At 56.5% G+C, this 13,556-nt stretch overlaps 1 protein-coding gene across 1 annotated transcript; it reads left to right on the plus strand.

Annotated features, from left to right (window-relative positions):
- The first annotated feature begins 223 nt into the window (after positions 1-223).
- On the plus strand, positions 224-13,514 carry FBXW5 (F-box and WD repeat domain containing 5). Its single transcript, XM_014949781.1, has 8 exons — positions 224-583; positions 3,017-3,174; positions 3,822-3,996; positions 4,915-5,063; positions 6,872-7,352; positions 10,110-10,257; positions 10,863-11,075; positions 11,582-13,514. The coding sequence occupies exons 1-8, from the start codon at positions 391-393 to the stop codon at positions 11,826-11,828; spliced, it is 1,764 nt and encodes a 587-aa protein (XP_014805267.1). The 5' UTR covers positions 224-390; the 3' UTR covers positions 11,829-13,514.
- The last annotated feature ends 42 nt before the right edge of the window (positions 13,515-13,556 follow it).

Consider the following 13,556-nt stretch of genomic DNA (forward strand, 5'->3'; position numbering starts at 1 on the left):
GGGGCGGGGCGGAGCGGCCGCTGGAGACGAGCGAACGTGCCGCGCTCGGCTAGCTGCGCCTAGGGCGCGGTGGGGAGCTCCGGGCTCGACCTTTCCGGCCTGCTGCGGAAAGCGGCGCGGTGATTGGCTGGAGGGGGAGGATCACCGAGAGGGGCGGCCAGAGCGGCCGGAGCGGAAGCGCGGGGCGGGGAGGCCGGAAGCGCGGCGGGAGGAGGCGGGGGCAGCGGGGCGCCGGAGCCGCGGCCCGGGGCGGGGGTGCCGGAGGTGTCGCGGGCCCCGGTACGGGTGCGGGTTCCCCCGGTGTGGGGCTGCGGGCGAGCGGCCGGGCCTCGCCGGGCCGGGCCTCGCCTCACCCCCGTTTGGTTCCAGGCGCAGCGGCAGAATGACACGATGGACGCGGGCGGCGGCCCCCTCCTCCCCGACAGCGTCCTCTACGAGATCTTCCTCTACCTGGACCACGTAGACGTGCTCTCGGTGGGGCTGGTGTGCCAGCAGTGGCACGCCGTGGCCCGCGACGAGTTCCTCTGGAAGGAGCTCTTCTATCGCTACTACCGCGTCTCCCGGGAGGTGCCCCGGCACCCAGGTGCGCTGGCGCGGGGGGAAGGGGCTGGCGGGGCCGGCCGAGCGGGCAGGGCGGTGGTGCCGGGCTGGGGAGGGGCTGCTCGGCTCTCTGTCCCCCGGTGTGATGGGTGGCGGAGCCATTAAACCACACATGTTCGCGGGCCGCGGGCGAGGGGGGTGGTGTGCACGCCACTGGCTCTGGCACTGCCTGACCCTCCAGAAAGGGGCATCGGATAACTCGAAGCATTTCCAACTTTAATTCCCTTACAGAAAGGCGGTCTCTGCGCTCTCTCTAGGTGGGTACTCTCTGGTAACCACTGCACAGCTTGTCTGGGCGCTGCTGCTCTGGGGGAGATGCTGAGGAGACGCAGTGAGTCACTGCGCTGCCACCTCGCAGCCCAGTTGGATTCCATGATAATCACTGCTGGCTTTTCCTGATCGGGACCTCGCAGCCAGCCTCTGCTTCAGGCTCTGTCCCTTTTTCATCCAGACTAGGAAGAGCTGCAAGTGCACATTAGTGGATCAGAGCATTTCCATAAGATGTAGGCAGCATCCCTGTGGAGGGAGGCCGCGTATGCCTGCTGTCTGCCAAGGGAGGTGGGCGTGCATTTAATAGTACAGTGGGCAAGAGCTAAGGCAGCATCTGACCCACTTTGCAAGGGCAGGTCTGACTTGATCTTGGCCTCGGCAGGCAGTAGGAAAATGACCCATTAACAGTCGGCATCAACTGATCCTGGCAGGGCCTTCCCCGGGAAGAGCTGTTGGCAGTCTTGGGGGCAGCAGTTGTCTGTTCCCTGCTGAGTGTGGTGCTGGAAGCACTTTAGTGCGGTCTGGAAGGGTAACCCAGTGCTATCACACCAGTTGAGCCAGGCCTGGGAACCTGCTGACAGGAGCTGCCAAGGTGGGTCTCTCTTGGAGGCTGAAAAGCCCGTTCACAGCCTTCTGGAGAGGTCTGGGAGGGCCGTGCTCCATCCTCCGCCCCAGGGACGTACATGGGGCTCACAGCAGTGGCCATGGCAGAGGGAATTGGCTTCTTGCTCTCAAGTTGCAGTTGTCACAGAAGGACAGGAAGAAATGCCAAGGATGAAACAGTGGGGAGTCTGTCCCCCTGCACCGGGTGCACCCACCAGTGCAGAAGGGCCCTAAGAAGAGATGAGATGTGGATGGGATGACTCAAGCTGTGTGACTTCACTGCGCAGACCCTGGATTTCTGTGGGGTTGACAACATTATCTTCATGTTTTATCTGAGACTCTTTGACCAGGCTCATTCACTGCCAGCCTCCTGGAGTTAGTTAGCAAGTTGCTTGCCCTGTTCTTTAGCACTAATTGGGATTGGTGCAATTCGGTGACTTGGGCACCTCCCAGGCTGCACTTCTGGAGCTGTAAAAGCGTTCCACGAGGCAGTGGGCCCAGGGGGTTCCCGGCAGGTCCAGGAGGGGGCTGAAGCAGGAGTTGGGAGAAATTCCCAGCCAACCTGCCTGCCCTGGGCAGCTCTGTTTGGAGAGTGGCATCCAGTGGGTCTTGTAAGGGTTGCTTGGCCAGATGGGATCTATCCAGCCTGCTTCCCAGCCAGATGGCCCATCCCCTTCAGAGAGGGATGAAGCCCTTTGCCTCATGAGCAGTGGTGGGATGTCCTGGCAGCAAGCTCCTCCCTGCCTGCAGAAGCAGGTGCCTCCTGGGCTGCAGCAGGTTCCTAAAAACCCTTCAGTCCTGTTCCGTGTAACCAGGGAAATTGGCCCTTATCCATATACGTGTCTAATCCTCTTTGCTTCCTCGGGATTTGCTGCTGCAAGAAGTCTGTAGGCTGCCTTAGTGGGCACTTTGTTAATAAAGAGACAAATAAAGAAGATTTTTTTGGCTATCAGTGTGACTTCTGCAAGGGTCCTCCAGGCTCTTCTGCTGTGGGGCTCCTCTTCTGTCTCGGCACGCTGCGTCCAGCTCCTGTTCTTCTCTCGTGTTTTCTTTAGTCTCTTATCTCATAGAGACATTTCTTCCTGGTCTCGTACCCTTTCTGGAACCTTCTTAATTCTGTGTTAGGCAAGATAAAGACAATCAGAGCGGAGCCCAGTACCCTGAGGAGCAGCTTCCCTCTCATCACATGATAGATTTGTTTGTGTTGTGCCGCAGCATGTCTGCAGTTCCGATGGCTGTTTTGTCCTAAGCCAGGCTTTTGTTAGGTAGCCGACAGCCGTGCTCTGGATCTTTCTTGCAGTGGCTGTACTGGTTTAGAAAGTAGTGGCATGGTGTGGAGTTGTGTGTTCACTGGAAGAAAATATTTTCTTTCGTGTGTGGGAGTGGGGAAGCCGCAGGGACCTTGGCCCCAGCAGAGCCCCAGGCATTGCCAGCAGCGGTCAAGACTGCGCTTCATTAAAGACTGATTCCGTGGCTGCCGTGTTCAGCTCGTTCCTTCCCTCCACTTACATTCCTGTCCTGTGTCCCTGCTCGTGTGTTACAGCTGCTGTCTCCTGGTATGACGAGTTCCAGAGGCTCTACGACACCATCCCGTGTGTGGAAGTGCAGGCCCTGAAGGAGCACAATGACCAGGTTTTGCACCTCAGCTTCTCCCACTCTGGCTGTTTGTTTGCGTCGTGCTCCAAAGACTGTACCGTCAAGGTAAAGTGGCAGCGTCCCCTGCACAACCCCTCCGGATTTGATTTAATGTGGGGTTTAGCCACCAGAGCAGCCTTCAGGGAGTCTGTGGAGAGGAGAGGTTTGACCAGGTGTCTCTGGACTTAGGCCGGTTCCCGCGGATGCTGAGTTGTTCTCAAAACCACAGAACTAATGACTCTTGCAAATGTAGCCTTGAGGGCTATGGCTTCCAGCTCCAGTCTGCATGAAGGTGCCAAGGTGCCAGCCTGGCTCTGGCTGCTTTCTGGGTGCAAATCAGTCCCCTGTTGTGCCCTGGGTCTAACAAAGAGTGCAGAGATAATGATCCACTGCAAAAGTTGTCTCACGTGAGTGATTGTCTTGGGATAAATCTCTGAACACACTGAAAAATCCAGCTGTGACAGTACCACTCACTGCCACAACACCACCTCCACCAGCTGATGGAGCAGCAGTCTTGCATTTAGCTGCTCTCAAAGCTGTTGGCCGTTTTCTATCAGGGCAATTGACAGGAAAATTGGGACTGGGGTGTAGTTAAATAGGGTGTTTGATACTACTTTTTTCTCTTGTCCTGGTGCGTGCTGGCAGAACAGATAAAGTGGAGCCCCTCTCAGGCTTCTCAACAGCTTCCTGACTGTTTGTCCACCTGTCTCTAGATCTGGAGCAATGAGTTGGACATCTCCCTGCAGCACAGCTCCAACATGAGACCATACAACTGGAGCTACACGCAGTTCTCCCAGTTCAACTCCGATGACTCCCTCCTTTTGGTGTCAGGTGTCTTTGTGGGACCTCACAACTCCTCCTCAGGAGAGATTGCCGTAATTAGCATGGGTAACTACCACCCTCGCCTTCACTGGGGCTTCCTGGGAGATGTGAAATGGTGGCTGCTGGGTTCCCTGCCTCTTTGGGCATGCAGTGGCCTTGTCCTCTGCTTGTCCTGCTTTCAGTCATCTGTGCAAGGGGTCCCAAATGCAGCTTCATAGGGTAAACCTTCTGGATAGCCTTATCTCTGCTCAGGTCAGCATGGCATCACCTAAAAGCAGCGTGGCATATATTTATTCTCACTTAACTTCTGTTCTAAGTGACAATCTGGGCAAGTCTGCGTTACCTGCTGTCTTGAAGTCACTGTTTCTGACTCAAGTGGTGCTAGTCCCACCCTGAGGTCTCAGGTGGCTTTCTGAGGTGTATTCATTTGTGTCTGTGTCACCTCTTCTGCTGCAGTTCATGAAATTTGCTAATCTGAACTGTGTTATCTCTTGGTGTCTCTGTGCTGCAGTCCCACTCCACCAAAAATCAAGGAGTGCTGCTAAATGCACAGCTGTCTTGCTCAGAAAGAGCAAGACAGCTCAGACCCTAAGCCCTGGGGGCGGGAGTGAAGAAGTTCTGTACGTGTTTGGCTTGTCCTTGGGGGTTTCTTCTGCTTTGGGCCACGCTTGGAGAAAGGCTGTGAGATTGATTGTGCTCTGGTCTGGCTCCATCTAGCTCCCCCCCCCCCCCTTTTTTTTTTTTTTGTGGTTTCCCTTGTGTGTGCGTTCTCTCCGCACATCTCTGTAGAAGAGAGACATAATCTCCCTCCAGAGCAGCGACTGGAGCTGGGCGGTGGTTGGGCAGTGTCACTCAGTGGTGGAGGTGCTGCCTTGGTGCCTCTCCTGCCAGACTGGAATCCATGTCTCATGTCTTCTGCCACGGTTTCTCCAGAGCCCTTGCCAGGAGCCATCGCCTCACTCTTGTATTTCCTCTCCCTTTCAGAGAACTTCACGCTGCTTTCCAGGGTGAGGAACAAGCCCTATGATGTGTTTGGCTGCTGGCTGAATGAAACCAACTTGATATCTGGCAATCTGCATCGGATTGGGCGTATAACCTCCTGCTCTGTGCTGTGGCTGAACAACGCTTTCCAGGTGAGGTGCCTTTGTTCCAGCTCCACAGGCAGCACAGCTTCCTGCTGGCTCCTGGGGAGGAATAGCTGCGGAGGAGGCATGAGTGGGCCCCCCCCCCCCTTTTTTTTTTTTGTGGTTTCCCTTGTGTGTGCGTTCTCTCCGCACATCTCTGTAGAAGAGAGACATAATCTCCCTCCAGAGCAGCGACTGGAGCTGGGCGGTGGTTGGGCAGTGTCACTCAGTGGTGGAGGTGCTGCCTTGGTGCCTCTCCTGCCAGACTGGAATCCATGTCTCATGTCTTCTGCCACGGTTTCTCCAGAGCCCTTGCCAGGAGCCATCGCCTCACTCTTGTATTTCCTCTCCCTTTCAGAGAACTTCACGCTGCTTTCCAGGGTGAGGAACAAGCCCTATGATGTGTTTGGCTGCTGGCTGAATGAAACCAACTTGATATCTGGCAATCTGCATCGGATTGGGCGTATAACCTCCTGCTCTGTGCTGTGGCTGAACAACGCTTTCCAGGTGAGGTGCCTTTGTTCCAGCTCCACAGGCAGCACAGCTTCCTGCTGGCTCCTGGGGAGGAATAGCTGCGGAGGAGGCATGAGTGGGGATGAATGGCCCAGGCCTCCTGTCCTCCCTGTTTGTCTTCTCTGACTTGCCCTCAGGAACTTGAGCCTGAGGCAACCCTTACATGAGGTTTCTCTATGCTCAGTGTTATGTTGCAATATTCTAACTCTACCCCCAGATTCCATTAACTCTTGCCCCATTAATTGGGATGAGGACTCCACTGCAGTGCCTTAGAGCGTGTGTTGCTCAACAGGAGAGTGGCTGAACGGCAGCAGGGTTGCTGGGGTTCTTGCTGGGCCTGGGCTGGCTGCAGTCTGGCGTGTGTCTGAGCAATGGCTGTTCTCCCAGTTGGCAGCTCAGTGCGTTGCTCCCGGGAGCCGGAGGCAGCCGAGAGGCCGAGCTCAGCCCTGCCTGTCCTTGCTGACATTTCTGTGGGGCAGGTGCTGTCTCTCATGTTGTGATGAGACCAGGAGGTCAGTGTGTGCTGGTCTTAAGACTCCTTCTTTGCTGCTTGTTCGTTCTCTGGCACATGTGCTGCTTGGATCTCAATCTCACAGATGCATATCCTGGCAATTTGTGGTTTTTAGCATGATCGAGGCTGGCCCCAGGTGTAATCCTCTGGTAGCAGAGACCCTTCCCTTAACCACATCTCTGTGCTGTGCTGACACTACAGCATTAACTCTTCCATCTCCAGGAGGTGAGGAAGGACCTTGCCTGCTTTGGCAGGGGGTGTTGAAGTCCAGCCACAGACCACCAGAGCACCACAAGCAGGAAAAGACCTGCTTGTGCCTGGGAGCAGATAACCAGGCTGGTCCTGCTGAGGGGTACAGGCAAACTTCAGGAGGAGGGAAGTCCCCTGCCTCTGCTGCTGGTGGGCCAGGGGTGGCACTTCACACTGCACCTGTGTTTATCACAGAGGCCTGTTCCTGAAATTCCTGTAAAGCACCAAGCAGTGCCAGCTAATGACCTTGGGCAGGGAAGGCAAGGCTGCCAGGCCTCTGTGTTTCCCTCTCTGCTGTTGTCTGCCTGCAGGAGTTTTTTGTCTCAGTGTACCCACCCCCAAGATGGGAAGGAGTGCAGCCAAGCTGTCCAGCCTCTTGGGCCAGTTCTCATGGCCAGTGTTCCATGCAACAGTGCAAAGAGAATTTGTCTGTGCCTGGTGTCCACTGCTGGGCTCAACGTCTGGGCAGGTGGTTTCTGGTTTGAGCTGTAGGAGTGACCCTCCAGTGGAGCGGTTCCTGCTTACTTCTCCCTTCTGCTTGCAGGGCATAGAGTCTGAGAATGTGAATGTAGTGAAGAGACTGTTCAAAATCCAGAACCTAAATGCCAGCACAATCCGGACCGTGATGGTGGCTGACTGCAGCCGGTACGATTCCCCAGACCTGCTCCTGGACTATGAGGAGCAGCTGGCTGCTTCCTCCACCTGCCCAGTCTTTGATCTTGGCAGTGACAGCGAGGAAGAGGAGGCCAAGCCCAAGCAGACTCTGGAGCCAGCAGTACAGGAATTGCCGGATGAAGGGGGTGTGACGGCAGAGGACGGGCTGCAGCAGTTCTTTGATGATATCATGGAGGGCCGAGTGAGGCCTGCCATGACTGAGGCAGAGTTGGAGACAAAGGTGGCTGAGCTGTTTGTACGCAGCAGAACTAAACCGCCCGAGCCGAACCTGCTCCCCACGGACAGCAACAGCAAGACAAAATACTTAATCTTCACCACGGGGTGCCTCACCTACTCACCGCACCAGATAGGTAAGGCTGTGGGCTGAGCCTGGGGCACACCAGCCTCCCTGGGGGCGTGGGCTGCAGCTACGCTCTGAATTTGAGTCTGGAAAAGACCTGTTTTATTTGCTGCCTGTTTGTGGTGAGTGGGTTCCAGTTTTGCTCAGGCCAATGGATTCTTGATATGGGAGGCTTTTGAGATGCCCCAGTGACTGATGGGGGTTCCACCCTGCAAGTGCTTGCCTGAGGGTTGTTTTGTTGCTACCAGGCTTGACACGTGGCCAAACAAGAAAGTTGTGGCAAGGGCTAAGCAGAAGATAAGAAGGAACTCCTGACTTAAGGACATCAGCCACAAGTCACACACAAGTGGGTAGATGTGAAGGGTGGTGATTGCCTTGATAGGAGCATGTGGAAGGGCCTCAGTCTTGTTGTTTTGTGGGGTGGAGAGATCACCAGTGCAAGGCTCGTTGGAGGACCCTGGAGTTCACGTGTGTGTTGCTGGCACAGTGCTCCTCTGTCTCCTGAGCACTGGGAGACAGAGCCCTGCCTGCCCCGGTGCCTTGCCTGCCTCCCCCTCTGCCCGATATGTGATCACCCTGCATCACTTGGCCTTTCAGCCTCAGCAAGACGCTTGGGCACCCTTGTTCTGGCATTGGAGAAGTTTCACAGTGGGTTATGAGCTGTTCCATGGCAAAGAGACTGCTTGCTGGTGCTTTGTCACCTTCCTCGGTGGGGGACAAGGGGCTGTAGTTACAGCACAAGCCAGGCAGTGGTGCTGCTGGTGACCTTTTTTTGGTCAGGACTTTCCTTGCTCATGTGGGGCTCTCTTGTTGAGGCCCTGGAACAAGCAGAGTCTGAATTTACAAGAAATAAATGCAGTGATGAGCAGAAGCAGGTAGTCTGGCTGCTTCTCCAAAAGCCCCTAAAGCTACCAGAGGAGTTCAGTGGAAAGGACCAGGCAGATCAGTAGAAATTTGGGAAGGGAAGAGGAGCTGCTGCTGGGCACGAAATCTCTTCTGTAAAGCCAGACAGTTTCAATTCTTTTGCTGCTTGCACAATAACTGCCTTGCTTTCCTGCTGCAGGCTCTTCTAACCTTCCTGTTACTTGGTCCTGTACCAGTAAAGCCCAGTAAGTCAGGGAAAGGCAGCTTCCAAAGCTGTAGATGGCTTGGAGAAGAGTCGCTTGGCCTTTGCCCACCTAAGTTATCTGGCCTAAGTGTAGCTCTGCTGCTGTCCATGGCTGGGTCTGCAGCCAGCCATGGTGGTCCCTGGGCTGGCTCAGATACATGGCAGGTGGTCTGCCCTGGCTCAGCCCCATGAGCAGTGGCTGCAGCCTGGTCTGACCTGAGCAGACGCTGCCTCGTGGGCCGGGACGCGCAGTGTGTGGAGGCAGAGCGGGGCGCAGGGGCAGCATCTGCCCTCAGGCTCTGCCGACGTCCAGCGCAGCCTCCCGGGGCCGCGGCGTTTGGTGGCTTTGAGCGCCGGTGACTCCCTGGCTGGCAGCCAGTGCCCACGGCACAGACTGGCTGTTTGGAGGGACAAACCCTGGCTTGGCTCCTCTCCCAACGGTGAATCACTGCAAAATGTTACGTTTGCCCATCGGTTTGTGTGTCGAACCAGCCTCTTTGCAGATGCTGTCAGCCCCCAAGGAACTAGTACTTGAAAGAGCTGGCTGTTGTGCTCATCTCTGGCCAGGCTGGAGCTGGTGGTGGGAGCTGCTGGGCATTGGTGCATCTCACCTCATCTGTGGCCAGTGTTTCTGCAGCAATTTCCTTTGAGCTCCTGTCTCCCTTGTGCAAGAGGCAGGCTGGAGTCACTGGCAGAGCCGCCTGTTCCACTGCTTTGTGTGTGGGGGGGGCACAGCTGGGTTTGGGACTGGGAGTGTAGTGCTGTGGAAACGAGGATGGAGGTGCTGGCAGGCAGTGCCAGTTGGGTGGAAGAGCGAAGGGCCTCAGCTGCCCGGGTTCAGATGCAGTGATGTGAAGGGCTTGGACTGGAGGTGCAGTGTAGTGTCACCCCGACCTTGGTGTGTGGGAGGGAGTTAAAATCCAGGGTGTTCAGCAGCGATTCCCTCACAGCAGGGATGGGATGGGCCCTCTTCAGCTCCTCTTGGATTTGCTGAGGATCAAGCCCACGTGTGCCCAAGAGCTGCTGAGGCTCATAGGAGTCCTCCAGGAAGCTGCTGTTGATGGTTTGTGTTTGGGACCTGTCTAGGGCTGGGAGAGGGTTGACACACAGCATGTGGGTCAGGAAGTTCAAAAGCTGTAAAGCACTTGAGCCCAGTTGGGTTTAAACCCCTGTTCTTGCAGTTTTCTTGGGCTGATGTGTGACAGTGGTGGGGGAAAGCCCTGCCACAGCTAGCGCATCTGCTGGGCCTCCTCCGGGCTGGGCATTGCAAGGAATGGGCCCAGCCTGAGGATTCATTTCAGAGAAAAGCCTTCCTGCGGAGTGTCTTGGGGGCTGGCGCAGCTTCCTTGGCTTCAGCACGGGCTGGGTTTGGAGCGAGCTGTGGCTGCACCAGCCTGGGGCTGGACATCTCCCTGGCCGGGGTTGAACATGCCGGCCTGTCACTTGGGGTGCTTTCAGCCAGGACACTGCCCGTTTGTGAGAGCTGGAAGGAGTCTGGCAGGGACAGCAGACCTGTCACTGTCCTCAGCTAGCCAGCCAGTTCTCCTTCCTTAAAAGCACAAAGGGAAGCCCCTTCTTGAAGCCTGGGGACTTCCACCCACCCCATTGTCTGTTGGCAGCAGCCTCAGATCTGCCTGATTTTTGCTTTCTGTCCCCAAGGGATTAAAAGGATCCTGCCTCATCAGATGACAACTGCCGGGCCAGTGCTCGGGGAGGAGAGGCGCTCGGATGAGTTCTTTGACTCCTTGGATCACGTCATCGACATCCACGGGCACATCATTGGGATGGGCCTCTCCCCTGACCACAGGTGAGCGGGGAGGGGGGGTGGCGTCAGTGCTGGCCTCGGACACCGGGGGGGTGCGGGATGGTGGCTTAGGGGTTTGGGGAGGAACCAGAGAAGAAATGCCTGCAGCAGATGAAGCAGAGTGCCTGCATAGGCCGCTCTGCTCATTCACATCCCATTTATGTCCTGGTGCTGATGGCATGATGCCCAGCAGGAAAGCTGTCCTCCTGCTGTGCTGCCGAGCCCTGTTCAGGACAGGGTCAGACATGGAGCCTTGTAAGAGCTCCTGGTGGAGCTGCTCACCTTAATGTGTTTTGTTCCTGAGGCAGATCGATAGGCCACCATCCTTAAAATTGCTTTTAACAGGATTAAAGAGGATTGACCTCACCCCTAGGGCCCACTGTCCAAACTGTGGTGGCCCTTTCCTTTCCAAACGGGGCAAGAAGTGGTTCAGCGACACATTCCTGTGTTTCAGCCTGGATTTTAGTGAGCAGGGCTGCAGGTTGTTAAGGACCAGAGAAGCTGCTCGGTCCCTGCCCAGCCTGGCTGTGCTGTGCAATTACAGCTGGGGCTCTGAGCTTCATCTCGTGTGGCGAGGTGCAGGGTGACCCCTCTGTCCCCTCCCCAAGGTACCTGTACGTGAACAGCCGTGCCTGGCCTCGGGACTGTGTCATCTCCGACCCCATGCAGCCGCCCCCCATCGCTGAGGAGATTGATCTCCACGTCTTCGACCTGAAGACAATGAAGGAGGTGAAAAGAGCCCTGCGTGCGCATCGGGCCTACACGCCCAACGAGGAATGCTTCTTCATCTTCCTGGATGTCAGCAGGGATTTTGTAGCAAGGTGTGGGGCAATGGGGGGTGGGCAGGATCCTGACCCAATGTCTGGGAGGGCCTCGGGGCCAGCACTGTGGGGTGGCTTGTGCAAGCGGGGCTGGTCTGTGTGCTGGGAACTCCCGTGTGTTGTGAGCAGAGCAGGAAACAGGAGGTTTGTACAGAGCAGGGAGGCTGAATCAGAGGCTGCTGGTAAAGGCTGTGTGCCCTGGTCCTATTGTGAAATCGGGGAGGAAAGGGGAAATTTTGGGCTGTAGCATGTTCGGCAGGGGGTGGCAAGTGGCCTTCTTAGGACCTGCAGGCAGCAGGTGCCATGGGGCGAGTTGAAGGGGCACTTCAAACAGCCTCTGGATCCCAGAGGGAGCTGGGGTGCCCAGGCTGAAGTTTGTGGGTGATGGGGTGCAGGTGGAGGCTGGGGCACCTTCTGCCTCCACCTGCACAGGAGGAAGGAGGTCATGAGCAGCAGGTGATGGAGGCTGCTGGGGTGACTCCTTACCGGTGTCTTGTCCCCTGCAGTGGGGCAGAGGACCGCCATGGCTACATCTGGGACCGGCACTATAACATCTGCCTGGCCAAACTGCAGCATGACAACGTGGTCAACTCGGTGGCATTCAGCCCAGTGGAGCAGGAGCTGCTCCTGACAGCCAGTGACGACACCACCATCAAGGTGTGGCGCTCCCCGCGCGCGGTGCGTGTCCAGCAGGCCAGGAAACCCAGGCCCAGGAAACTGCTCTTCTCCTGGCTCATGAACCAGAAAAGCTGAACCCGGGTACACCTGCTCCTGCAGCTTCCTCACTGCAGCCACCTCTGGAGCTTGCAGAGCTTTGAGCCCTGCGTGACAGAAACAAGCTCTGGGCACACAAATCCCATCTGCTGAGTCAGGAGGGACCCCAGCAGCGGGAACTGCTTCCTCCTTGGAGCATCCGCTTCAAAGACAGAATGTAAGAGCCGAGGGCCCCTTCCTGGGCCTGGCTGGCAGCAGCCCGAGCTGGTCACTGCAGGGTGGGCGCCCCACAGCTTCTCACAAATGCTGCTACTTGGTCACAGCTCTCTGGGTGAGCTTTGGTCTCTGAGAACAGACCGGGACACGTCTCCAGCATTTGTACTGGGTGAGGCTGGGACGTGGCCGACCTCGCCGGGAGCCGCCGGCCACAGAGCACTTGGCAGAGGTGGCGGCACAGTGCTGTGCTGCCTCACTGCAGGACTCTTTTAATATAGTAGTTTTATTAACGTTTGTTTGTCCCAAACCTCCACGGGCAACTGGTCAGGCTGCTGGGTAATGCTGTGCCTCCTTGCCACAGCACCTTGGCCATGGGGGGCAGTAGGGTCGGGAGGGCAGTGGGGAGGCAGGGCTGGTGTCCTCACTGGTGTCTCGTGTGGCCCCTGGGGATGCAGCCAGTGCCCTGTTGATGCCTTCTCTTAGAACCATGTGTTGGTATTGCCAGTTTCCCAACTTGAGAGCCGGGAGGGCTGGTGGTAACACGGTGCTGGCTTTGCCTCCGTCTTCCTCTGCTGAGTAGCACTTAAGTAAGCTCTGGCATCGGCAACGTATTTATTGTAGGGGATCGCTGTCCCTTCCCGAGGGGCGGCTGTGAGGATGGCTGGTGGGTCTCACGGTCACCTCCCTCCCATGCTACTCAAGTTGTGGCACTTTAGGTTCTCTTGGTATGTTCTCTGTGAATAGGTGCAGGCGCCCACGGGTGGCTGCAGGGGTTCACCCCCAGGTGACTGGGGGGACACAGCCTTCCTCTGCCTGAGTCACAGCTGAATAGGCTTCCTCCCACCTGGGATGGGGTTTGGTGATCAGCTCCTGCGGGGACCCCTCTGACTGTGGAGCTGCTCACTTGAAGCAATGACAAACTCAGTGGTGTTTACTCTCTATCTGTTCCTCAAGGTTTTCTCCTCCAGCAGCCACCCAAATGAGAGTCTAAAATTAAGCAGTTTGCCCCTGGGAGCTGGGCTCTGGAAAGGAGCTGTGTCCTAGGCAGAGGCTGGGGGAGGTTTTTCGGCGTTCCCCTGGGAACACCAGTGGCAGTTGTTTGTGCCAGTCACAGCCTTGGGTTGGAAATAGACTTAAGGGAGGCAGCAGATACTGTCTTGATTGCACTAATGGCTCTAACAGCTCCTGTGGTGCTTGGCAGGAGGGTTTGTACCCTGGGTCTGCTCTGCCCCAGCAGCTGCCCATGGCTTCATCCAAGACCCCTGTACACAAATTTTCTGTCATCATAGGACTTCCAGAAACAAGGAAGTCCTTCATGTGTGTGTGCACAGGATCCACATCCAGCTCTGTCCAGTCACACAGCGAAAGAACAGCCTTTACCTTCCTCCCCCAAGACTGTGAAATGGGTTCCCCTTGGCTCAGTGTAGCAGTGAGCAAGGCACTGAGAGTTTATGTTTGTGCCGAGTTTTGCCCTTCACTATGGCATTGAATAAATATTCTGCTAAAGCATCTCTGCAATGCGAATTTGTTTTTCTGAGTGCTGTTCTTCTG

The sequence above is a fragment of the Calidris pugnax genome, unplaced genomic scaffold, assembly GCF_001431845.1.
Source record: "Calidris pugnax isolate Ruff unplaced genomic scaffold, ASM143184v1 scaffold192, whole genome shotgun sequence".
NCBI lineage: Eukaryota > Metazoa > Chordata > Aves > Charadriiformes > Scolopacidae > Calidris > Calidris pugnax.